The sequence below is a fragment of the Fundulus heteroclitus genome, chromosome 14 (genome assembly GCF_011125445.2).
Source record: "Fundulus heteroclitus isolate FHET01 chromosome 14, MU-UCD_Fhet_4.1, whole genome shotgun sequence".
Taxonomy (NCBI): domain Eukaryota; kingdom Metazoa; phylum Chordata; class Actinopteri; order Cyprinodontiformes; family Fundulidae; genus Fundulus; species Fundulus heteroclitus.
This window is the reverse complement of record NC_046374.1, coordinates 12,650,026-12,677,926: the sequence shown is the minus strand read 5'-3', so window position 1 is coordinate 12,677,926 and position 27,901 is coordinate 12,650,026. Positions and strand designations below refer to the sequence as shown.

Below are 27,901 nucleotides of genomic sequence, written 5' to 3'. Positions count from 1 at the left end.
CAACTACTACATACATACATTTGTATGGATTGCACATATAAGTGTCCCTAAATAAAACTACTGTCACCTGAATCCCTTGGCTTGTTTGGACATGGTACTGCGATCCATCTCGTTATGCTCCTCATCAGAACTTTCATCCTCCACATCAGAACTGCCTTCACTCACTGCCTCTATCTCATGCTGGCTGAACATTACTTCCTGATCTTCATTACTGTTTGACTCAGAGTCCAAAGAACTTGCAGGGATCTCCTCTATCACTCTCATTCCTGTGCTTTGCTTTCTTTTCCCATAAAAGGACCTAGCTGAGATGCCCTGCTTGAAAATAAATAGATTTTTTTAAGTATAATACAGTTATACTGTTGTAATGGGCACAGCTGTGCATGATAATATCTGGTACTGCAGTAATTATTAACATGCCTTCCATTTTTAAATAAAATTTTGAATAATGCACATTGACCAAATTTCTATCCCCAATCTGGCAACGTATCTCAGGGGATACATACATTTCAATAGCTGCTAAGTAACACCACAAACATAGTTGGATATTTTTTTCTTCATCAGAATGTTTAGACAAATGTCCTAATTAATTTTAGGAGTTTATATTGTTGTTTTATTGAAAATAAGTATGACTAATATATAATTACTTAACCCCAAGGAAGCAGGTTCTTCATCACTGGCGGCCGTGATGTTTTCTGATCAGGCTGACGAAACGATGAAAGATAGCCTGAACCAAATCATGTGATCTAGATGCTAATACCAGACAAGACTATTGATGAATGCTAACTTGACTAGTGAAAACCTCCCAGCATGCCCCCTACAGGATGTTAAAGAGTGTGTATCTCCTGGTGCACAGTGCCTGTTTAAGGGTTAGAGGTATTTTTACAACACTGAAACAGCAGACAATACATCTATCCCCGGGCTTCCAGGCTACGCTCCAGTTTACAGGCCATCAGGATCAGCCACGGTGATATCTGCAGCTGAACTTCAAAGACATGGGACTGGTAGGGAAATATATGTTACAAAAATAAATTACTAAAATAACTGTATTAAAATATTCTTGGATGTTCCATCAACGATGACTAAAAAAGGTAACAAAATTTTATGTATTGTAATTAATTATTTTTAACAGGGTTGCACCTTGGAACCCAAATGCCAGAGCTATCTCACCTGAAAGTGTTAAAAATGATGCGCCAGCCAGACCTCATGGAGAGAATGGGGGATAGAGTCCTGACACAGGAAGAGATCTTTCTTGGCACAAAGGTGCGACTCCTGTAGTTGATCTTTCTCAGTCCAGTACAGGAAAATACATATTACTTACTATTATTGTCATGTTTTGTTTAAGATGTCTGACCCGCATGCAGAGAACACCGGCAAACAGGAAGCAGTTTTAACAGTTTTTATTGATCTTAGCGCTAGGATTCGGGGAGGGTCTCAGAACCGGGGAAACGCAGGGACCGACTCGGGCAGGTAACACGGGATCTGTGAGGTAAAGGGGAAAAACGGTTAACAGAGAATAACGCTAAAGGGAAGTACAACTAAACACGTATGCTTACCACGGAGCTCTAGGAACTAAGCCGGGGGGAGTGAGATGGGCTTAGCTGAGGAGGAGCTCAGGAGCTCAGGAGGTGGTTAATGGCATTTAGAATATAAATATTATTTCAAAGTAGATGAACAAAATATTTTTCTGAATATTTGGGATAATGAAGGTGTCTTATTTACTTTTAATAATTCTGAACTTTCATTTATGAATATGTTAATTTGACATTATGTTGAATGTTCCAATGTATCACCACTAAGTGAATAAACAAGTTTTTAAAAATCAATTAAATCTTTCTCTCGTGCTCTCTCTCTGGGTGAATGGCGGAGTGAATGGAGCTGGAGACGGGAGGGGAGTGTCAGAGTGTCAGTGTGAGTGTTTTTTTTTTAGTCTTCTTTCTACTCTTTTTTTTTTGTTTTTGTTTTTTGTAAGGTATTTTGAATACTTTTCTCTTCATACATTTACTTGATCTTAAGTTCAATTTTGGTTGTTCCAGACTGGTCTGGTAGTTTTTTGCTACCGGTTTGGTTTGGCATTTGGAACCATGCCCGTTGTGGAGGGCCGTGCGGATTTTGAAAAGTTGACACGTCGGCATGCTGTAAAATTCATACCAACAGTGAATTGTTAAGTCGAAGAGGCAGCCTTAGCTGTTGGATGAGGGGTAGGTTGTGATAGTGTGAAATATGCTTCCCGTATGAATGGTGCGATTGTGATCTTTCTTGATAGTACATCCAAAGTGAATGGTTTGGTTGAGAGGGGCGTTGTCATTCATGACACTTTCACACCGATTTTCCCGCTGGTTAGTCCAGCTAAAAAGATTATCAGAATTAGAAATACTTTAATAATCCCAGAGGGAAATTACTGTTTCAGTACAACCGCCATCACATACATCACAAACATTTCAGGGTGGGGTGGGGGCAGATAATCTGTGAGAAAAAAATATCAATCTACTCCGTCTCATCCCAGTGGTACTTATGCCAAATGCAGAAATACACAGTTCCCCGTTAGAAACAACTAATCAGAGCCAGGAGGCATATCTAGCATTGACTGATTGTTAGCAGTGTCAATTGCTCTCATGTACACATTGGTCACCCCAACCCCCTGTGCATCACTTCCATCATTCTGCCTCAAGATTGTGGGTTTGTTGCAGCTGTGTGGACAAATTGTAACGATTCAGAGTGTGGACCCAATCTTCAGCCAGACGACAATGTGCCGATAAAAGATTTTTTTTATTTTCTGACAGACAGGGAAACAGGAACCAGTAAGCTTGATGCAGGCGGAGAATCAAATAGGGGATAAGAACAATCCATAATCCAGAAACAGTCAAGGGTCAAAAACAAACAGACTTAAAGGATAAACTAGGAACAGGGGTCCGTTCTTCGTACGTTGCTTAAAACATCCGAGATCAAATGACACATCCAAGACGATTTCATCCGGCTAATCATGATCCGGCTAATTGGGTTCTTCCAACACACCTGTTGTTTACGATTAGTATGGCTGGATTGAGTTATCTGGGATAACTGCGCATTCTTGCGTTTGTTTAAAAGGGGAAATGTGTCGATAGTAGAAACAAAGATCAGCGACGCTGCTATTGGCTGTTCAGCATGGCCAAAGAACGCTCACAGTTTTTCTCCCAAGCAGAACACAAGCTTTTAATGGAAGGTTATGCCGAATTTGAGTCATTAATTAAAACGACAGGGAACACCTCAAAATCTGCTAAACCCAGGAGAGAGGGCAGGCAAAAAGCAGCAGACAAATTAATGCGTCAATACTGTCCATGTTAGATGTTTATCACTTTCTACAGTATGTATTTTTGCATTTTAATAATTTCATATTTACTTTGTTATTTTATATCAGAGCCTCCACGGGACCCACTAGAACATGGGGACAAGTAAAAGTGAAATACAAGAATATTCTACAAAATGGTAGCCTTTAATTATATTTTTTAATTTAATTAAAATTAGAAAAGTTAATTTAATTTTAAATTACGCTTTATTTTAAAAAGGCACTTGTTATGTCAAGAGATTCAATATCGGTGTTGTTCCTTAGACTCTGGAAGTAAAGAATGCGTGCAAGCTGGAAATTTTAACAAAAAATTCTTTACTTATAAAAAATTAAGTTCTTCCTTTTCCAAGTCATACACAGTTTACAAGGTAAAACTGTATTGCTCCGTGTCTAGATAATCCATCCATAGTTTTTTCTAATACAATATACGGCTCGACAAGAAGCAAGCCTTTCAAAGTAAAACTAAACTTCACAATAAAATGGCCTGAACAAATCTTCTTATTGAATATGTAGAATATGTACTCTTTAAAAGCCACTGTTAAATGATGTTTGTCTGTTTATAACAGCCACCAAGAAAAATCTCTCTACAATTACACTGTTGCGCTGCGCTAAAGGATCCTGTCTATTGCGCAATACGCAATTCATTCGAAAAGCTCTGCAAATTATTCTTGCACCTTCCATAACAGGTTGCTGCCGTAAAAATGGACATGGCTACGGCAGACTTCCCTATCTCCTCCGCTAATAAAGCTGCGATCTAATCCTGTTTACATGAAATAAGCCTGCTCGCAAGTGGGTTTAAGCTTGCACACATGTTGCTATGACAGCAAGTCCAGGATGAGTTTCGAAGAACCAAACAATCCAAGATCATGCCAAATCATCAACAATCAAACCCAGCTAACTGAGTTAGCGACGTACAAAGAACAGGCCCCAGGCGAGCTCAACTAGTCCAGGCACAGAATCAGGTCAGGTAAACAGGTAGCAGGAAACAAGATGGCTCAGAAAGCTGGAAACAAATCAGATAATGATTAACATTTGCTTGATGGGTTGAATACTCGTCTGGAAATCAGAGGGTTGTAGGTTCGATTCCAGCTTCTCCTTGCCACATGTCAATGTGCCCCTGGGCAAGGCACTTAACCCCAAATTGCCTACCGAGCTGTGCCTCGGTTTATGAATGTGTGCGCGTTAGTGAGAGCAACTGGGTGAATGTGGCTATAGTGTACAGCGCTTTGGGTGGTCAGCATGACTGGAAAAGCGCTATATAAGTTCAGTCCATTTAGAGCAGACAATCTGGCCCTGGCCCTGCGACAGACTGGCGACCTGTCCAGGGTGTACCCCGCCTCTCGCCCGGTGAATGCTGGAGATAGGCACCAGCAACCCCTGCGACCCCATGAGGGATTAAGCGGATCAGAAAATGGATGGATGGATGGAATCTGGCCCTGATGGCTGGACTGAACAGGGATTATATGGAGGTGGGACCAGGTGAAACCAGTAAGAGATAATTGCAGGTGGGGTGGAGCAGAGCAGGTGTGTAAAGAGAGTAATCAAACCAGCCATCAGTGCTGAGATCCAAACAGAAGCAAGCCAGAAACCTGGGGCCTGTTTCAGAAAGGAGGTTAAGTGAAAACTCTGAGTATGTTAACCCTGAAATGAGGGAAACTCTGGGTTTTCTGTTTCAGAAAGGGAGGTAAGTTAAACCTGGTTGAACCTCCTTATTGAAACAGGCCCCTGAACAATAACAGAAAAACCAGGAGGAAACTCAAAAACACAAAGACTAAAGTAGCAAAAACACAATTACAGAACTCAAAACAGAGAAAACTAAACCACGGCAGATAGCAAATAAAACTGATGAGGTACGCAGAATCAAAATACCAAATCAACCAAGAGATCACACTACGGCACAAACCAAACTAAGTGGGCTGGCAGGAAAACCGAACTGAGCTAAAAGCTTACAGAACCCTGACTGATAACATAAAACAAAGAACAAGATCAAACCACAAAAAAACTCAAACAATATAAACCAAAATAAATACAGAACCAAAACCCAAGACAGAATTGGTAAACTAGTAAGAAGTACAAAACTAAACCAAAAACCCAAATCATGATACAAATGGCCTTCCTTACAGCAACAACACTGCCAATTTCTAGAGTGGCACCAGATTGGCCTCAAAGAATGGCTCTGGAAAGCCATTCAGCAACTCAGAAAGAGAAACAAGGATCATCCCAAGCTGTGCACACTTTGGGAGTGTGCACAGCTTGGCCACAAAAATTAGGACATCACCGGACAGTAAAAGGAGCAGATTAAGAATTGTCCTCAATCTGCTCACAATGTCCGCCATGAAGGAAGCAAAGCCAAAAGTCTTGGGAGACTGTGATTTCATTACTGTGGGAGAGGTCACAGAGGTAGTTAATAATCTTCCCAGAGGCAAGGCACCAGGTGTGGATGAGTTTCTGAAGGCTCTACACATTGTGGGAATGTCATGGTTGACAAGCTTCTTCAGAGTTTCATGGAAGACCTAGACCTCTGGAGTGGCAGACTAGGCTGGTGGTCCAATTGTTTTAAAAAAGGGACTGGAAACTAAAGTTTGTTCCAATTATTGATGGATCACACTTCTCAGCCTCCCTAGGAAACCTTTCTCTGAGATGTTGGAGAAAAGATGGGCAACAACAATTCTTTCCTTCTTGGCATTGTTTAAAAACACACCTGTATACTCCATACAGGCAAGCTGCCAAAATCCATGCTTGTTTACAGGGTTGCCAGATCTGACGGAGTTTCCAGCCCAACACAACGTGAAACCCGTCCAACTCTTAAAAATAATAACTAAAAGTATAGAATTATTTCACACACAATAAAGAATGCGACATTAACACACTGCTGCACAAAAATAAAAATGTTCCACATATAGGCTCCCCACAAAATGTACAAATAGCCCACACACAAAAATCATTTTCCGAATCATATTGACATAACAATAATTATGTCAGTAGCCTATTAAAATGAGTTGTAAATGTAACATAATATAATTTTTTCTCTCTCTGAAAGTATAAGTCAATCCAACATTTTACACACAGCCATGAAACATTTTTAAGTTGATCAGTCAAACTCTTAATATCATTTTAGGTGTTTACAATTTATATCGATCAATACCATGTTACAGTGACACACTTGATCAACTAGTAACTATTAACCATTGATGATGTCAGGTTCAAAAGATTTTAGCCATTTCAAAATAAATTAACTAATACAATGAGTGCAAGGACACTGCATTTCTTTAAAATGTTCATGTTTTGTAGTTATCTGCCATAAAATGACAACTATTTTGATAGAATTTTCTTTTACAAAATGTCAAATGTTGTGCAAAGCAATACAAATTTTAACAACCCACCTAAAACTATTTTTTCTAGTTCAGTGTGTTAAAAAAACACAACTGGGTGGAAACCTGCCCAATCTGGCAACGCTGCTTGTATATAGATAAACACTCTTGCTGATCTTTCCATCTATTATATTGTAAAAAGTTATATTCAAAGGGACTAAAAATATTAATAGGCACATGTTTGAGATTCTTTTGTTTTATTACGGTGGAGACTATATGCATGAAATGCAGCAGGATCAAATCAAATATATCACTTGTTTTGGTCAAGTGTTTGGTTTGGTTCCTTGTTCGTGCGAACAAACTGCCAACCCATGCTTATACTTCCTCTTTTTATTTAAAAAGAAGTGATGATAGGAAGGTTGTCATCCATCACATTTGAAAATACCTGAGGTGTGAATAAACAGATGAGAGATTAGACACCCTGTGGAGGAGTGAAGTAGGATGGTCTTTATATAGTTTTTTAAAGGAATCTCTAAAAGGGTACAGGAAGTGAAGAACTTGGTCACTGAAAATTTATGAGTGAAGCCTAACTTTAAATAAAGTCTCCCAAAATGTCCACAGTTATCAGAGATGCAATATTTGCGTGCATCTCCCTGTTCAGGTTTATGGGTCATTATTCAACTCAGTGTTTTAGAGGATGAAAGGATCAGAAAATGCATTTGCACTCAGGCACCTTCACTTTCACCCCTAATGATCACTGTCAATTGTGCTGAAAAGCCACCACATTAAAACCCACCCTGGAGTGGTGGGCTCTGTTCTGGTGGCCCGTGGCTTCAGGGAAGTGTCAAGCTGGTTGTGGGCCACAGGGACTACGCCTGGCTCTGGTGGGCATCCAGAGGGACTCATGGCACCACCTGATGGGTTAGCTCAGATGGGGGCTGATGTGGGCCCTGGGCTGCCGGAGGGACTTCCTGGGTTTAGGCTGTTTGGTTGGAGATGGCAGTGTGACGAGTTAGGGGTGCTTGGTGCCCTTCACCTCACCCTGTGCCTCTTTGGTCTGGGGGCTGCTGCTCCAGCTCTTCGCTGATGACCTATGTGTGGCAGCCCTGAAGCCTTGTGTCTGTCTGCTGGAGGCTGATGGGGTTCTCTAGAGCCAAGACCATCAGTCCTGGATGCTGCGTGTTGCAGAACTTCTACCGTTCTTGCCGTTCTAGCAACTGTGCACTTCCAGGTGACAAACTCACTCACATACACCCACTCACCACAAGTACACATACTTCTATAAATAGACTCATTCACAAACACACACAAACATAAAAAAGCACACCATCAGCAATAAGCTAATAAAAAACAAAATGCAAAACAGGACCAAAGCTGTGCTGATGGAGAAATAAAGACATGTTTATGACTCCTTAACTCATCCTCTGTTCCTGCTTAGACCTGGTTGGGTTTATGGGGGTGGGATGGATGAGTGGATAGATGGTCTGCGGGTTCTCTCAGGAGTTAACAGGCCAGTGATAGAGATTATATCTGAACGATCTAAAACTGACTCAGTAGATAGAGGTAAAGGTCAGTTCACTGGAAAGGCAAGGTGTCAATGACAATGTCTGTTTTCATGCAGGAAGAAATAAACGCAGCAGGAAGACGAGGGGTTAAGAATTTAGAAAGAGGGAAAATTTATATTCCCTTACAACTGCTTATAACCACTGAAATGGCTATAAAACAAAGGAATATTGTCATATTTGTTGAAACTGTTTTTTTGGGTATCACACATTAATGAAACAGGTTGAAATGTGCAGCGGACAGGAAATATAAACCTGTCTACCAACTGCTGCAGTCAAACCTGCTGCTGTGGTGGGAGGATTGTGAGTAAAGGAAGGAAACACACAGACTAAACTGAGAAGTATCAGAATTGCTGATGTCATTTATGTGTGGTAGATGTAACTTTCTCATCATTATAGTCAGAACAAAGCAGAAGCCTTTGTGATGAGCTGTGCAGCAGGTCTGGATGTGAGGATGGAGAACGCTCTGCTCTGCATGCTGGCCTTTTTCTGTAAGTTCATCACTGGGTTTCTGTTCAATGATCAAAATGTTTCTGCATGTTGGAACCAGAGTTTACCACCTTTTGATCTGTTTCTCTCCTCAAGAGAGGAGATGTGTGTGTTCCTGTGATTAAATATTTTATCATCTGTTACTTTGTTGTTACCATATAAATGCCTTTTGATGTTGGTTCTTTTTGATTTTACAAACCCACCTTTATTTTTTAACAACATAGTTTTATCTGAAGTCTGATATAAAAATGTATTTGTTGTGATTTAGTTTCTCTGTCAGTGCGATTATATCTGATCAGTTTTTATTCTTCATTCTAGTGCTCAGTGCTCTCATCTATGATCATGCTGATGGTAAGAAGATAATTTCTTCAGTTTCTTTTAATTATATAATTTAACCTTTTAGTTTTTTTAATGTAACATAAATTTCATATCAGTTTTGTTTGTAAGATGATCAGACTAATTGAAAAACTGTGTGTATTCATTTTAATTGAATGAAAACTCTTTATGTTCAAATTACTATAATTATATGAGTTTTCTTTTTCCATCTGATCATCTCAACAGCTCAGTCTGAACCAGGAAGAAGAGCCGGCGCTGAAAAGGGTAAATACTTAGTCACACCAGTAAATGGTAAAGTCAGCAACAGTCTTGTCTAATGTGCAGTGTGAGTAATAATGGCTTCCCAGTATCTTCTTTCATCACTAGAAGTTACCATATTTAGAAGATGTCTAAATCTGAACCATTAGATGAGTGGAAACATGAAGAGGAACAGTGTTTGTTTTTCTTTTCTTTTTCTTGGAGATCAAATGTACTTCTGAATCTGAGTTCTGTTTTTACCAAAAACATTTTGTTTATTCATAATAATTCAGAATCACTCATTCTTGTTCCCTTTCCCTTATACGTTTGCTTTATTGAAATATTTTGGAGCATAAATTGAAAATTCAGCATCTCCAAAGAGTATTTAATGGGAAACTTCCATTACATTCAGTATAAGATAAAACATTGTTGAATAGCTTCTTAATATAAGTGCCTAAAAAAGTACAATTTGCGCAATTTCCCCCAAAGATTTATAGACTGTTTTGGGTTTAATTTTCATTCTCTGATTGGTTTCTGGGATTTATGAAGAAGTCTTGTATTCTGAGGTTAGAACTCTTCCTGAGTCTCTCAGTCTGGACCTGGATGCTTCTGGACCTTCTGGCTGATAATTACTCAAACCTTTTTGATTGTTCCATCGTTAGTTGGTGGATAACATGAAGATGTTTTTTTTATTTTAGAGACAAGCAGAACATGTTTGACTCAGAGAACCTCATGTTTTTATGACCCGTGTTATACTAGAACCAAGCTGGTTTGTTGGTGACTCCTTTAATTTGTTCTGATAATGCTGGAGCTTTAGCTTCTAAAATAATGTACATCTTAACTATTGGAGAAGGATTAGGATTTTATCCGAAGTAGTTAAATGTCCTAAAATTCTGAAATAATAATTATGAACAAGAAAGTGAAACTGACCTTTCAGAGTAAATAATAGTAATAATATAATAATAAATTTTATTTGTAATGTACTTTAAATTTGACCTCAAATCACAAAGTGCTACAATGGCAAAGAGATAAAAACAAAACATAAAAAATGCAACATAAAAAAAACAGCTATGCAGGGTACACCTTTCTAAATAAAAAGGTTTTAAGCTTCTTTTTTAAAACAAACACCATCTGCGGGTCTCTGAGATGGTCCGGGAGAGCGTTCCACAGACTTGATCAGGATTCATTAATTCTGTTGGGTTCTAGTAGCTAAGGGTAAGTTTTATGGTAACAAAATATTTCCTTAAAATACTGAAGATTTACTTGTTTTCATGTTTGCCTCAACAGCAGATAAACCCAGAGCCTCACTGTCACCAGAGAAAACAATCCTACCAGCAGGGGGCAGTGTAGAACTACGATGCTCTGTGTCCAGCTCTGCTGGCTGGAAGTTTGACTGGTTCAGACAGGAGTCAGTGTCTTCTCCAGCTCAGCTCATCAGAACCAATGAACCAGATGGAGTCCTCAGAGTCTCAGAGGGAGGTGTGTACAGCTGCAGAGGAGGAAGAGGAGATCCAGTTTTCTACACTGAAACCAGCACAGAGGTCACCATTCAGGAAACTGGTAAGTTTTGGTCTTTATTCTAGAATAGGAAACCCAACATATTTTTAAATATTTAATTTGTTTATCTGTGGTGATAAAAAAATATATTGGTCCTATCTACATTAAAGACCATCAGTAAACCAGTGGTTATGTGACTATAGCTCCATTTAATGAGGCCTAGTTGTGCGGCAAACTAATGAGTTTGTAGAGGGCCGCACTTGGGCTGACGCGGTGACTTCCTCACTGTCCGACGCGTGCTTCAATAAACTCCAAATCGCTTCTAGTGGTTGCAATCATCCGTTTATTCCACTTGACAGCTATGCTTCGACTTTACAGATAATGACACATACTGACCAGGCTAAACCCATTCGTTGTTGCCAACAATAAGCGACATTATAGCACGGTCAACAGAAATTACGACCTACACCGACGCACCCACTTCCTCATACATACAAAAAAACCAGCGCGTCAGTTTGGCTCCCATTCATACCTTGGTGACAGTCACGCCCCTCCTGACACACCCATCACCCCCACACCAGACCATGAGCTCCCGTCACATCAATAATTACTAATTTCAATCATATGGCTCTTACATGGCCCTAAAGCAGAACATTTGTTCCTGTTTGTCTTCTAAACAGATTCAGGAGGTGGGAGGTTATTATTTTACTGGAAAAACCTTTAGACCTTTAGTTCCCTGTTTGACTAAAATATTTTTGATTTATTTTAGTTCAGACTTGATGCTGTTTGTCTGATTAAATTTTTTTTAACACATAGTTTGTTAGTTCTTTTTTCAGTCAGTTTGTCAAAGTATCTATTTTGTGCATTTAATGTTTTTTTAACATCCATCATATAGAGAGATTCTATGCTAAGATTCTGATTGAAAACGATTATATCAGCACCAAATGTGACTGCTTCCTGGTTTATTTTGGTTTGTTTAATTTCTGATGTTTTCTTGCTTCATAATAATATCCTGCTCTTCTAATTTAAAAGTTTATTGTTTTATCAAGAAACAAATCAATTAAAATACTTTATGCGCATATCACATCTTCATAAGGAAGGTTTAACGTTGAACCATAACAGTTAAAATTGTTCTTTTTGTTAAATATAAGTTTCTGTCAGTCTTCTGATTGAATTTTATTCATTGTAGTTTCTAAGCCGACTGTGATCCTGCAACCCAACTGGTCTGAGATATTCAGAGGAGAGACAGTCACTCTGAGATGTGAGATCCAGGGAGGTGGAGGAGCTCAGTGGACGTATGAATGGAGAACAATCTTGTCGACTTATTATAATAATCTTCACAACACTGAAGACAAGATCACTCCAGCTGACAGCGGCAGATACAGCTGTAGAGGAACAAGAAACTATCTGTTCACACCATGGAGTGATGATATCTCAGTAACTGTTTGTAAGTAGATCATCTATTATAGACATAAAGAGATTATTCACAATGTTTCAACAGGTCTCTTCTAAACAACAGTTTAGTTTTCCTGATAAGATTAAACAGTTTCTTTAGTCAAATATTTGTGTTACGGTAATCAGTGATAAGTATTTTAAATCATATATTATTGCTGCCAAAATCATTAATTGTTCAACTTCTAAGAAAAAACGTAAACCATTTTAGCTACAATTAGCTGTAGATCAGCGGTTTTCTCAATAAAAGCATGTGATAAAGTTTAGGTTTTAACTTTGTTCAAATATATTACCTGTTTCCATCATATAGTTTCTTTCCAAGTGTTTTAAACCTTCCTACCTGGGAGGCAGATTTTCCTTCATTGATGAACAATCAGTGTTTTCTATCAGTTAATGTTTATGAAAAAAGATGAACATATATTGTAATGTAAGACATATATATCTTCAGAAAATAAAAATGTTATGGTTAAAGTTGCCAAAGTATGTGAATCCATAAACTGGAAAATAGTTTGATCAACAAAGGGTTGATTCATGTAAAATGTGGTCTTAATTCGTTAGATTTCCATATATCTGATTGATTCTAGTAGCTGAAGGTAAGATTTATGTTAACAAAATGATTATTTGATCAATATTCTGAAGATTTACTTGTTTTTTGTTTCCCTTAACAGCAGATAAACCCAGAGCCTCACTGTCAGCAGATAGAACAATCCTACCAGCAGGGGACAGTGTAGCACTACGATGCTCTGTGTCCAGCTCTGCTGGCTGGAAGTATGACTGGTTCAGACAGGAGTCAGTGTCTTCTCCAGCTCAGCTCATCAGAACCAATGAACCAGATGGAGTCCTCAGAGTCTCAGAGGGAGGTGTGTACAGCTGCAGAGGAGGAAGAGGAGATCCAGCTTTCTACACTGAAACCAGCACAAAGGTCACCATTCAGGAAACTGGTGAGTTTAGGTCTTTATTCTACAAAAAGAAAATCAGACTCTAAATAAATCTTTAATGTGTTTATCTGTGGTGGTAAAAAGAAATATTTTAGTCCCAACTACATTAAAGACCATCAGTAAATCAGTGGTTATGTGACTATAGCTCCAATTAATGAGGCCCTAAAGCAGAACATTTGTTCCTGTCTGTCTTCTAAACAAATTCAGGAGGTGGGAGGTTATTATTTTACTGGATGAACCTTGAGACCTTTAGTTCCCTGTTTGACTAAAATACATTTGTTTTCTCTTAGTTCAGACTTGATTCTGTTTGACTGATTTTAAAGGTTTTAAACATATGGAGAGTTTGTTAGTTCTTTTTTTTTTTTTTGTAATTTTGTCAAAGTATTTCTTTCATGCAATTAATCATGTTTTTTAACATACAAATTATTGAAGGTTCCAGGTTCAATTCCTACCCCCGGGCCATTTACTGCATATCTTCCTATTCTGTCTCTGCTCTTCTTCCTGTCCAACTACTGATGAATAAAGGCCTCTAGTGCCTCTTAGCTAGACAGCAATAATAACTTGACTGAAATAATAACTGGTCAAAGTAATCTGAGGGACATGATGCCACAAAACTTCCCCCAGTCTCTAGGGTCAGATATTGAAGTGCGTCCATCATACTGAGAGTTTCTATGATGAGATTCTGATAGAAAACAATTCTATCAGCACCAAGTGTGACTGCTTCCTGGATTATATTGGTTTGTGTAATTTCTAATCTTTTCTTACTTCATAATAATGTTCTGCTCTTCTAATTTAAAATGGTCTTGTTTTATCAGAAAGAAACAAATGAATTAAAATGTTTTATGAGCATATAACATCTTCATGAGAAAGTTTTAACATTGAACCATACGAGTTAAAACTCTTCTTGTTGTTTAATATAAGTTTCTGTCAGTCTTCTGATTAAATGTTATTCATTGTAGTTTCTAAGCCGACTGTGATCCTGCAACCCAACTGGTCTGAGATATTCAGAGGAGAGACAGTCACTCTGAGATGTGAGATCCAGGGAGGTGGAGGAGCTCAGTGGACGTATGAATGGAGAACAATCTTGTTGACTTATTATAATAAACTTCACAACAGTGAAGACAGGATCACACCAGCTGACAGCGGCAGATACAGCTGTAAAGGAAAAAGAAACTATCTGTTCACACCATGGAGTGATGATCTCTCAGTAACTGTTTGTAAGTAGATCATCTATTATAGACATGAATAGATTATTTACAATGTTTCAACAGGTCTCTTCTAAACAACAGTTTAGTTTAGTTTAGTTAAACCTTCCTACCTGGGAGCCAAATTTTTCTTCATTGATAAACAATCAGTGTTTTCTATCAGTTAATGTTTTATGAAACAAGATGAACATATATTGTAATGTAAGATATATCTAACTTCAGAAATCTATCTTCAGAAAATAAAATTCTTATGGTTATAGTTGCCAAAGTATGTGAATCCATAAACTGGAAAAAATATAAAAGAAAATAGTTTGATCAACAAAGGGTTGATTCATGTAAAATGTGGCCTTAATTAATTAGAGTTCCATATTTCTTATTGACTGTAGTAGCTGAAGGTAAGATTTATGGTAATATATATATATATATATATATATATATATATATATATATATATATATATATATATATATATATATATATATATATATATATATATATTATTTGATGAATATTCTAAAGATTTACTTGTTTCGCGGTTTCCCTCAACAGCAGATAAACCCAGAGCCTCACTGTCAGCAGAGAAAACAATCCTACCAGCAGGGGGCAGTGTTTTGGTCTTTATTGTAGAATAAGAAATTCTAACTATTAATTAATGTTTAATGTGTTTATCTGTGGTCATTATAAGTATTTTGGTCCCATATACATTAAAGACCATCAGTAAACCAGTGGCTATGTTACTATAGCTCCATTTAATGAGGCCCTAAAGCAAAACATTTGTTCCTGTTTGTCTTCTAAACAGATTCAGGAGGTGGGAGGATATTATTTAACTGGAAAAACTTTGAATTTTAGTTCCCTGTTTGAACTTTTATTTATTTAAGTTTAGACTTGCTATTTGTCTGATTTTAAAGGTTTTAAACACATGGAGAGGTTGTTCCTTTTTACTTCTTCGTCAAATTATTTCTGTTATATAAATATTAATGTTTATTTGTTCATACAAATTATTTAGGGGAGCAAAAACAAATGTATTTTCTCCATTGTTTTTCACAATGCACCAGGTGACTCAGTGATAGAGCAGAAGCACCATGCAGAGGCTACAGTCTTGGTCGCAGTGGTCCTGGGTTCAATTCTTGTGCCCCGGGCCATTTACTGCATATCTTCCCATGTTGTCTTTGCCCATCTTCCTGTCCAGCTACTGATGAATAAAGACCTCTAGTGCCTCTTAGTTAGACAGTGTTAAGATATTACACCTGTTTGATTATCCATCCATCCATTTTCTAACGAGTCTATCCCTTGTGGGGTCATGAGGGGTGCTGGTGTCTATCTCCAGCTGTTGCAGGACCTGTTTGAACCTTTTCATATAAAGATAATTAATTATAATTGGCAATCATAATTTAACAATATATCATTCAAAATCAAAGGATTGCTATAACGAAAATTCTTTCAAATGGTTGTCATCAAGGACTATAAGCCTGTAGTGATTAGTTCTAACAATTGGTTTATTAATTAGCCAGTTATTAACTTATTTATACCGGAAAGGCGTTATCTAACCAGTTGTTGACTGAGTTAAAGTTGTCCAGCAAACATTGAAAACTTTAATTATAATTGCAACTGGAGTTTTAATCATCACTTCTTCATCACAAACCAATGAAAATGTCTCAGTTTATCCAGTTACTTACTCAAAAGAAGGTAATTCGGTAACTCTTATAGACCATTCAATTTCACTAGTTGTTATTTATTAAACTGAAAAGTCCTTTAACAGTAATTATTCTGCTTAATAAAGTACTAGAAAATTCTACTCACTCCTAAATAAAACATGCAAATGTTATGATTTTGGTTGTTTGTTTTGCTTTTGGACCTTTCTTCAGCCTGTCCCCTTTCAGGCACCATCCACTATCCTGTCAGCTCTGCCCTGGTCAATTAGCCCAACTCAACTCCACCTGCAGCTAGTAATTAGATTCTGCCCTTATCACCGGTTCACCAGCTCACATATATGCGCCTCAACCAACTCATCCCCGCCATAATGTTACCTCACTTCGCCTCTCATGTGCCACATTCCAGATTCTGTGTGCTCAGTCAGTGGAACTCTTCAGCCAAGTTGTCTGTGTCTGCGTGCTGCAGTTCTGCCGGATTCTCCTTGACTCCCTGCTGTTTACTCTGCCTGTTCTGGTGGTTCCCTGATCTACACCGCCTGCTCTGATCTCCTGTTCATCCCTGCCTGCCTGCTACTTCAACCAACCCAAGATCAACCTAGATTCATCTGCCAAGTCTGGTTCTGTTTGCCTGCCTCACCCATCAGTATTTATCTTCACAATGAATCTTTTTAACATATCTCTGTTCTGCCTGGATATTGGGTTCACCAGCAGAAAACATAACAGCTATTCCTAATATGTTCCTCCCATGCACAAAATACCACCTTATGGGTAAAAAAAAAAAAAAAGGAAATCATTTACGTGGTGTTGCTTCAACAACTGAGATTGATGCTGCATGGCTCAGCGTCCGTCAATCTCAGCTGAAGAATCGCGTGGGATTGGCAAAGTTCACTGAGGGGCAGAAAACAGAGCCTCTGGGCGCTCCTCCGACGATTTGTTTGGCCAAAACTAGCTGATCTAGTCAGTCCCTGGAAGATGATAGATCTTTCAGTTGGATCAAAAATTAATGAATGTTAATTTTAAAGTCCAAACGTCCCTGATAAGATGCACAAGGGAAATAGTGATAGATCAATTCAGAGCCAACCCAGAAGTCCAAATCACCGACCATGTGCAGGCAGCATGTAGAGATTCAGCTGAACGTCTTCTCAACACAAGGACACTGCACAAAAGAAGAAAGAACTCTTGTCCAGTGTGCTTTTTATCTCTCGCCAGACTTTATCTCCATGGTGACTGGAGATAAGGTTCCGGCAGATTTTTGAGGTGCCCACGTGATCCTCATATACATTGATTCTTTTTTTGACACAAATGTAAAATGTAAATGGATAATTGGTCTGATGCCTACAAAGAAAGTCGTGGCTTGTCACACATCTTGTTTTGGTCTACAGACAGTGCTCAGCGTACCTAGTGGTGAAATTTTGCTTTTGCTCCTTATAAGTCTGCAGCTAAATAAGATTTATCCCATGTTAATATGACTTATTTCCAGTAGCCCCGTCCACTCCTGCCAGGCCTTCATTTCCTGTTATGTCGATTGTTGGACCAGTTATTGGAGTCATTCTCATTATTCTCCTGCTCTTGCTGTGGCGCTACAGAAAGTCCAAAGGTGAGACCCTTTTCTGCTCACACTGGATCAGATTCAATGGCGTACCGCGCATGTGACGTCACCATCTCAAGAGCAACGCCCCTTTTGCCGCTTAGGTAGGGCATACGGGTAGAGAACGCCCGTAGCAACCAGCTATTACACGCGCAACAGAACCAGCGATATGACCGACTTTGCAGCCGTTAAACTTTCCCAAGACGATGTCCCAGGCACACGGATTACTGGTTGAACTGTCGAAGAACACACCAACGTTCAGCTCAAACGATGGCTTGAGTGTCGAGGGTTTAAAAAGACTGGAAAACGGGCCTAGTTGATCAACCCAAAAAAAAAAAAAAAAAAAAAGGAAAAAACAAAGCAACTGGACTTGTTTTCCGTAGTTGAAGACGTTTTGCTTCCTCTCCCGGAAGCTTTCTCAATTCAAAAAGTCTGGAGTAATGATGAGTAACAAGCTTTATACCATTACCAAACAAAGGCCTGTAATGGCTTAGATAACATGCAAATTCAATCGAAACAGGACTACCCCTTAGTAATGGGCGGTCGTTAAAGTCATTAAGCCAGCAGAATGGACCGAAACTGGACCACTCCTCTGTAACGAGGAGTCGTTAGAGTTGTTATTGGCTTGGCTTAAAGGAACAATGTTTTGATCACCTGAATGAGGGTGAGGGTTAAGTTGACGATTGGCTGGAATTAATCCTATTACTCCAGACTTTTTGAATTGAGAAAGCTTCCGGGAGAGGAAGCGAAACGTCGTCAACTACGGAAAACAAGTCCAGTTGCTTTGTTTTTTACTTTTTTTTTTTTTTTTGGAATGACCATGACCTGGATGACTGAGAATCTTCACCAGCTAGTTGATCGAACTGTAAGCTTTGTTTTTTTTTTCCTGCGCGGCGGTCATGGCGTCATCGGCCGTTTTTTTGTTTGTAATCAACGTCCAGGGATCGGAATATGTTTAATGTTTGTCTTATTTGAAATGTTTTTGAATAAGCTATCCTGGTAGCAGGGTATCAAGTTAGCGCCTGCTACCATGATAGCCTATATGATATCATGGTAGCAGGCGCTTCATCATTAACATGTCGGCCACCAAAATACTCTTACCTGTTCACTACTTGATGTCGCTGGAATTGGGTCAGAATGTTCTTTGGTTGGGCCCTTTCCTCCAACAAAATGCTTGCTACATATGTAGGCCGACCGCACCGGTGTACCCAGCGCACACATTTCTCCTTGGCAGTCTTGAAGAAAACATCCTTCATATGCGGCCGATCAGCGTACCTAGAGTCGCTGTTGCATGTTCCATAGCAACAATGTTTAAAAACCATGGTCTTAGATTTGGAAAAAGCAGTCATTTACCGAGTAAAACCAAGGGTAACGCACATCTCTTTTACAGCGAAACAGCGGCGGACTATGCAAGCTTGTCCTACTGCGTACCACGTGATTTGACGTCATCGTGACGTTACGTTTCTAAAAATAGCTCGCTCGCGGTACGCCATTAAATACTTTATCTGTTCAAAAGGCTAACATTTATTCTGATGGTTTAACATGAAATAAAAGTATGACAATTTTCACACGAAAACAAAAATCATTAATTATTTTTCCTCACAGATTTAAACTGCATCAGGTCAGTATGAAAATCTATTCTCTCTTTCTAGACATGCATCAATAATAATTACTTTACTCAATAAATTGTTGTCTCTGTTATTTGTAGACTGATTCAATCAGAGAGCAGCAATCAAACCGCAGCCACCAATCATGGAGGGACCCAGACTGATAGTCCTGTTTACAGCTCACTGCTTCATGGTTAGTCTCAGATTCATCATCATTATGATCAGTTAAGGTATTAAATCAACAAAATTCACAGTTCTGACACATATCCAGGTATTGTCCAGAAATCAAACCAAATCAAAGCTTTATTGTCATATGCACAGTAAAGAAACATGTTTACCTTAACAATAAACTTACAACTTTGCTGTCCACACTGGATGCCAAGAGAATAAATCTAGAATAAATAAGCCTGCTGGTAAAAACAATAGAAATTATTATAATAAGAATAGAAATGTAGAATAGAGCAGCTCTATTCTACAGTTTGCTCAACGAAATAGAGAAGGATGCATATTTGTCTTTGCAAATGTATTCAAAGGCATAGAGCGTTTGAATGTCTCTGTCCCTGAGCAGTCAGGAAACAGAGCGGTGAGAAAAAATCCCACTAAACATTTCTACATTCTGGGTTAAAATAGGAAGTGGGAGTAGTTTTCAGCTGAGAAATAGGAGTGCAAACAGCTGGTATGATCCAGTTCTTATCTAACACAAGTCTTCTCTGTGTCCTTGGTTGAAGATAACACAATAAATCTTTGAACTGTGAGCTCTTTCACACGGGAAATATACGCAGCTGCATCTAGATAAGATATCAGAGTTACATAAACCAATTAAATTCTCCACAACACAGGCAGTAATGGTTGTGTGTGTATGTGATTAGATATCAAACTAATCACACACATAAAATCAGAAACTTAAAAAAAGATGTAGTTTGTGTAAAAAAAATAAAAAATGTATCTATTTCCACTCATTAGGACAATAACTTTGATGTTGCTTTATTGTCTGCAGGTGAACCTTCCCTCTATGAGACGATCCATCCCATCAGAACCTCAGGAAATGGTAAAGTTTATGTTTTATTGCAGGATGATTTAAATTCCAAAAAAAGTAAAAAACAAAGAATTTGCATGTTATCTAAGCCGTTACAAGGCCTTTGTTGGGCAGTAGTCTAAAGCTTGACACTCCACATTACTCCAGACTTTTTGAATTGAGAAAGCTTCCTGGATAGGAAGCGAAATGTCTTCAAACTACGGAAAACAAATCCAGTTGCTTTGTTTTTTACTTTTTTTGGAATGACCATGACCTGGACGACTGAGAATCTTCACTAACGATGATTTAAATTGACTGATCAAAGATTACTGGTGTAAAATACTGAAATATTTCAGATGCAGATGAGTCCCAACAGCTCAAAAACTTAAACAAAGAACTTGAACACTTCAGAATGAGGGGTGAGTTACTCCAATATACAAAAATATGAGCTTAAGATTCTGTTATCAACGTTTTTTCTTTATGTGTGATTTCTAATTGATCTATGTGACAATCTGAGCAGAGAGGCCTCATCACCCAGCAGAAGGTTCTGTTTACGCCAATTTTAATCCAGGTAATTACAGTTTAACATGGAGTTCATTTAGTTAACATCTACATCCTGACTCTAGCCTTTTAAGCCTAGCTGCCCTCCAGTTCTGGGGAAGGAATTGAACCTTCTTGTTTTTCTCTTTCTAGGTTCATTACTGTAATTTCCCTTTTAGTTTTAAATAACATTGGTATCCACATATTATCTAAGATAAGAACAAGATAATTTAAATGGACCTGAATAAAGCATGTTACATTTCATTTAAGCTTGTTATTTTGAGAACATTTTTCTGAAAAAAAAAAAAGGGGGGCGGTGTGAAGGTCTTAAGAGGCTGGACATCAGCAGGAATTATCCCCATTGGAGATCTAGCTGAGGACCGGTAGATTAATAGAAAACAGCTTTAGAAACAAGACTGTCAGGACATTATTTGGTCTTTTGGTGTAGATGTTTCTGCCCCATATGGAGGTTCTATTAAAAGTTCTGCTGTTTCGCTTGTTGTGAACCAAATATCAGTGTCCCAGCTTTATTTACTCTGTAACAGCAAACACTGATCCTGACCAAGATGCCTGAGATTTATTCTAAAAAATTAGATCTGGTTTTTGTTTTAGACTCCATTATTGACTAAAATTCACAACCAGAACAAATCAAAGAACAATAAAAAGCTGTGTCAATTCTGCTTTCATCTAAATGCTTTGTTATTCAATGTTTATTTTAGGAAGAGGTTACTGTTTTAATAGCTTCAAATTGTACTAGTTTTATCATCCTGGAATATTGTGTTACAGGAGGTGTAAACTAAACCACAGAATCAGATTTAGGATTTTATCTTTGAACATGTTCAAGTCTCAAAGTGCTTAACTCATTTTTAATGCTGATAAACATCTCACACAATTCATCTCTGCATTGACAGGACAGGGGAGTCCTGCAGCAACATATGCAGCTGTGTAGGCTGGAGGCTGTGATGGTTTATTCTGCTGTATATTCCATGAGATAAATGCTGTTATCCTGGATAATTATGTGCCTTTATTACAAAGATGTTAGAAAATATCAAGGAAGGGACAATTAATGAGAATCGAGAACCTTTTATTGTCATCACATGTTACCAAGTTAAAATTTTCTTTGAGACAGACACCGGCTCATGATGTACATGGATACATGACACAAAGAAAGAGCAGACTTAGTATTTGGAGGACTGTGTTTTTTTCTCTTATTTTTTTACATTAAAGCAAGCAAGTTTGTATCATAGCCCAAGCTCATATCAGTCCCTTTGTAAATGATATGAAAGGCTGTGATGCTACATGAGTGGATTTCAAATATCAGACATGCCTCCTTAGATTGTTATAGCAGTGAGCTGTCTTTTACATGGAATGTGTTTATTGTCTAACATATCAATGAACTGTAATAAAAACAAACTATAATAATCTATGTTGTGTCAATTTCCAAGATGCTGTTGATGATTTGATGCTGTTCAAAATTGTTAAGATTTAAATGTGTGGCACACATGTTCATCTTTGCTAACTTAAGTCTCTCAGGTGATTCAGTTAAATACCTTTAAAGTGACACTTTTCAGGCTTTTAGATGAAAATAAAAGTCAGTTCAAAACAACATTCTTACCTAGAGAGTTTGGGTTAATGGAGAGTAAAAAGCCCATTGAGTTTCTAACAAGTCAAAGATGCTGATGGGATTCAGGTGAGACTATGACGCTTTGTGTTGTTACTGAATGCAGAAATATAGAGCTTCAGCTCATTTCTAATGTAATTTAGACTAAAATGGATATTAAGAACATGGCTTTCATGACAGTTTTTGTTTTAAACATTTATATCAGCAAATGGCATCCTGAAGAAGCTGACGGTAAAAGTTAACTTTTACATTAATAAATGTCCACGTCAGAGGATTCTGCACAGAAGAAATAAGTTCTCATGGTTCTGATGTTCAGCTTTTTGATTCAATGACTGAAAGAGCCTCATTTCTGGTAGAGGAGGGTTTATGTATCAACAAAATATACAGGAAAACAATTCTACCAGTGAGGGTACAATCTGATCCAGTGTTAATTCTCATTTTCCTAAAATGTTTCCTGTAAGATGTGTGAATGATTTTATTCAGCAGGTTTTAGAAATCGTAAAGGAGAGTCATTCCTTGCCTGAAACGCTTCCCAGAAATTGACAGGCGAGCAGCCCTTTATTTATTTCTATCACTATTGTAATGAATTAGAGTTTTATCACATGGAAGTTGAATTCTGAACTCCCCATTAACATACAGTATGTTTATAGACCAGGTGGAAACTCACACATGCACTAGCAGAATATGCAAATCCCACAAACAAAGACAGCTGGGATCAGGAAGAGATCTTGTTGAGGTAACAATGTGAAGCAACACAATTAGTAAGCATTAAAAATAAATAGGCTTTTGCTAGTTGTGTAACTGAACTGGAAGTCTTTCTAAAGTTTGATCTCTGTCTCAATTCTTTGATGATCAATCACCAGGTTTCACCTTCAGTTTAAAGCAAGATACAAAAAGCTCTTTGACCAAATGAAATTATTTTAAAGTCAGTTTTTGTTATCAATAAAACCAAGTCAAGAGGGGTCCATGGTGGTGCAGTAATTACACCTGTTCTCTTCAGCAAGAAGGACTTCAGTTACATTTTCAGGTTCGTTAACGCATTTAATCTTTTGACCACAGGAGACGTCGGGCACTAGATTTCACTCCAAACTACTCTGAACCATCTACTGAACAAGTAGGTATAGAGAATGGCTGAGTTTTAGCAGAAAGGTTATGTGGAGATTTAGTATTTTATTTTGCTAAACTTTAATATATAATCATGAAATAGGTGATAACTGGATGCAAATATTGCAAATAATCTTTCCTATAATATTATCATTGCTTATAAAAATATTTAAATGCAAGCATAGCAACAGTGAAGTTGATGAGCCTTAGAGCTGCTTTGTATCAGAGCTCACGTGAACTTTGAAATAAAAACACAATTTGCTCTTCCAGCTCTAAATATATGAACTGCTGAGTGTTTTTATAACCTTGCATTATAGCCTCACACTCAAGGTCCAAGAGTAGTTAATTTGTTGCATTGTCCTATATGTGCCACTAGATGGTAATAAAGACAAATATTATAACTTTAAAGCTACAGAGTTTCATTGCAGGTCATTGTGGAATTGCTCCAAGTTCTATTAACACAAGATAAATGTAGTCATGTGTATGAAAGCAGATATTTTAAATACTAAGCCCTCTTGTTTGTCCCTGTTTATAAATACACTCGTAAAGTTTGCTAATGAATGAGGGAAAACTGGAATGAAAGATCAAAAGGCAGCTTGGTGAAGCGGGCTCTGTTGTAGTCTGTTGTGATGAAGAGAGAGCTGAGTCCAAAAACAAATCTCTCGATTTACCAGTTGATCTACGTTCCTATCCTCATCCATGGTCATTCTTTGGGTCGTGTGTGAAAGAACGAGATCATGGATACAAGCAGCCCAAATGAGTTTTCTCCGCAGGGTGTCTGGGCTCTCCCTTAGAGATAGGGTAATAACCTTGGTCATTTGGGATAGACTCAGAGTAGAGCCGCTGCTCCTCCATGTCGATAGCAGCCAGTTGAGGTGGCTCAGGCATCTGGTCAGGATTCCTCCTGGACGCCTCCCTGGTGAGGTGTTCAGGGCACGTCCCACCGGGAGGAGGCCCAGGGGAAGACCCAGGACACGCTGGAGGGACCCACCCCTTCTTCCTTTAACCTTTTACAGGGTCAACAGTAAGAAGTCTGTTGTGGCGGGAGAAAGGAGCTTCGGACTGCTGTGCCGATTTCGGACAGCCTTTAACTCTGACGTCATTACGTGGCAGTACTTATCATGGCGACCACTGACGCACTTCTACTTTGCCTAAAGGGTCTTTGCTGTATAAGAGTATTCAGATGGAGCCTGAGGCACATTTTTTCAGAGTATTCACAGTTTAGAGCTTTTATTGAATTGAATTTTTACTTTTACGAATTGAAAATCAGGTTTATTTTGGGTATCACATCATGTCAGGGGTATATGAAAGCAACCAGCCACACTGTGGTGAATTTAACAAATTACTGACAGAAGGGGAATCTGAAGTCAGGACTTGGGTCATACACAGATAGGCGGAGGTTTCCATTAGGGCTGAGGCACGGGGCAAATCTGGGATCCAGGCTTTGAGCCGTTTACAAGAGGTATGTGCCAGGCAGAGGTATCCAGACAGGGGCAGAGGCAGGCAGGCTTGGTCGGGGCAAGGCAGGAGGTTAACCTCCAGAATACAGAAGCCAAATGGAGACACTTGGAGACACTGAAGACAGGGATTTCACAGGCATGTACAACAGAATCATTACGCACCCCCACCCAGCAGTCATTCTCTCTCTCTCTCTCTCTCTTTCTCTCACTGTGTCTCTCATGAAGTAACACCTCAATGCTTTAAATGCCTATTTTGAAGGTTTTAAAATGATACATGTGTGTGTAAAATCAGCTTAAAATCTCCCCGAACAGTATTTGAGGCATGTTTTCTCTCTAATGTTTTTTTGCAGAGTATCAGCAATAAAATTGTCATATCATCTTCAATTCATTGTTGATTTCGACAGGTTTGACATCATTGGAAAGCTTATATTCTACTCAAAACAGCCCCAGAGAGACTTGCTCCTGGTTCTGCTTTGGTCGGTCAAGAATCAGTATCAAGTATCAAGGTCCTTCAGAAGGGTAGTGGCGTATTGTGTCCCATAAATCTTTGAATAATGATGAGCTTTGTTGTAGAAAAATAAGATTATCCAAGCAATGTTAAGGTGAAAATAACTCAGTCACTTCAATTAAAGGATCCTCTACAAGAAGAGAGCACAGCGGGCAGGGTCGCAGCTGGGCTCAGTCCAACGAAGTTACAGAAAGTCCCCTTAATGTGGGTCCCACCACTGGAACATAGGCATGAGGTTCCATATTGGGTGGCAGGTGCAGCACGGGTACCTTGGCATGTAGTTGATGACATAATCTGGCTTTAGGGACATGGAAAGTCTCCTGACTGGTGTGTAAGGAGCCAGAGTTGTTGTATAAGGTTGAGTGGTACCAGCTAGAAATAGTTGGACACATCTGTACGCACAGCTTTTGCTTTGGAACCAAACTCCTAGAGGGAGGCTGGTTTCTCTCATAGTCCAGGGTTTCCAAAAGAGAGAGACATCGATAGGGAGTGGAGAAACTCACAAGCCCAGAGCTGAGTGCCTTGATTTCGGAGTTTTCTCAAGTGAGCCTAATGGTCACCTCTTTGCGATTTCAAGTTCTAAGGGTTTTCTGTGCTTATGCACCAAACAGCAGTTCATATTACCCATTACTGCAGCAGGTAATTTTTGTATAAATGTATTTTTTTTACATAATTTGTAAAACTGTCATTACATCCTGACAGTAAAATATGAGACAGATAATCTGTGAAAAAATCAAGCTACTCTGTTTCATCCAAGGGGTACTTCTGCCAATTGCAGAAATACACAGTTCCCTGTTAGAAACAACTAATCAGAGCCAGGAGAAATATCTAGCTCTGACTGATTGTTAACAGTGTCAATTGCTCCTGTGTACACACTGGTCACCCCCAACCCGCGGTGCATCACTACCATCATTCTGGCTCAAGATTGTGGGTGAGCTGCAGCTGTGTGAATAAATGGCTCAGAAACAGCCTTCTTTACATCAACAACATTGCCAATTTTTAGAGTGGCACCAGATTGGCCTCAAAGAAATTCTGGAAAGCCATTCAGCAACTAAGACGTTCAAACAGGGATCAACCCAGGCTGTGTACACTTTGGGAGGGGAACAAAAGACCACAAAAATTAGGACTTCACCAGGCAGTGAATGGAGCAGATTAAGAATTGTCCTCAATCTGCTCACAATGTCCGCCATGAGGGAACAGAGTCTAAAATCTTTGGAGATTGTGATTTCATTGGCAGAGGGCACAGAGATTGTTAAAAAGCTTCCCAGAGGCAAGGCACTAGGTGTGTATGAGTTTCTGAAGGCTCTGAACATTGTGGGGATGTCATGGTTGACAAGCTTCTTCAGAGTTTCATGGAAGACCAAGACCTCTGGAGTGGCAGACTAGGCTGATGGTCCAATTGTTTTAAAAAAGGGACTGGAAACTAAAGTTTGTTCCAATTATTGATGGATCACACTTCTCAGCCTCCCTAGGAAACCTTTCTCTGAGATGTTGGAGAAAAGATGGGCAGTAACAATTCTTTCCTTCATGGGATTGTTTAAACACACCTGTATACTCCGTACAGGCAAGCTGCCAAAATCCATGCTTGTTTACAGGGTTTCCAGGTCTGACTGAGTTTCCAGCCCAAACACAATGCGAAACCTGTCCAACTCTAAAAAATAACAACTAAAAGTATTGAATTAATACACACATAATAAAGAATAGGGCACTAAAACACAGCTGGATTACACTAAAAATGTTCCACATAGAGTCCCCCGACCCCCCCCCCCCCCCCACAAAATGTACAAATAACCCAAAAAAATCATTTTCCAAATCATATTGTCATAGCAATCACAAAAAATACTACAATGAGTTGTAAATGTAACAATATTTTTTTCTATCTCAGAGAGTATAGATCGATTTAACATTTCTCTTTTACACAAAGTCATGACATATTTTTAAGTTGATCAGTCAAACTCTTAATATTATTTTAGGTGTTTACAATTTATATCGATCAATACAATGTAACAGTGACACACTTCAATCAGTAACTATTAACCATTGATGATGTCAGGTTCAACAGATTTTAGCCATTTCAAAATAAATGAACTAATAGAATGAGTGCAAGGTCACTGCATTTCATTACAATAGTCATATTTGTACTTTTCTGCCGAAAAATGACAACTAATTTGATAGAATTTTCTTTAAAAAAAAAAAAGTAAATGTTGTGCACATTTTAACAACCCGCCTAAAACTACTTTTCCAGCTCATTGTGTTAAAAAAAACACATGTGGGTGCAAACATGCCCAATCTGGCAACACTGCTTGTATTTAGATAAGCTCTCCTGCTGATGTTCCCATCCATTATATTGTAAAAAGTTAAATTCAAAGGACCTAAAAATATTAATATGTTTATGTTTGAGATTCTTTTGTTTTTAATACTGTGGAGACTATATGCATGCAATGCACCAGGATCAAA

At 38.5% G+C, this 27,901-nt stretch overlaps 1 protein-coding gene across 1 annotated transcript; it reads left to right on the top strand.

Moving 5' to 3' along the window:
• The first annotated feature begins 962 nt into the window (after positions 1–962).
• LOC118565666 (low affinity immunoglobulin gamma Fc region receptor II-like) lies at positions 963–22,155 on the top strand. Its single transcript, XM_036146309.1, has 14 exons — positions 963–1,001; positions 8,595–8,686; positions 9,003–9,035; positions 9,246–9,284; positions 10,545–10,817; positions 11,944–12,201; positions 12,875–13,147; positions 17,482–17,598; positions 19,195–19,210; positions 19,298–19,389; positions 20,194–20,244; positions 20,568–20,630; positions 20,732–20,782; positions 21,663–22,155. The coding sequence occupies exons 2-14, from the start codon at positions 8,620–8,622 to the stop codon at positions 21,698–21,700; spliced, it is 1,371 nt and encodes a 456-aa protein (XP_036002202.1). The 5' UTR covers positions 963–1,001; positions 8,595–8,619; the 3' UTR covers positions 21,701–22,155.
• Positions 22,156–27,901: the final 5,746 nt, after the last annotated feature.

Bases quoted from the DNA above. Each gene is read 5' to 3' on its own strand.
- LOC118565666 (XM_036146309.1), top strand. From the start codon at position 8,620: ATGAGCTGTGCAGCAGGTCTGGATGTGAGGATGGAGAACGCTCTGCTC. The intron at 20,245-20,567 runs GTAAAGTTTATG...GAAATATTTCAG, and splicing joins CATCAGAACCTCAGGAAATG to ATGCAGATGAGTCCCAACAG. The intron at 20,631-20,731 runs GTGAGTTACTCC...CAATCTGAGCAG, and splicing joins TGAACACTTCAGAATGAGGG to AGAGGCCTCATCACCCAGCA.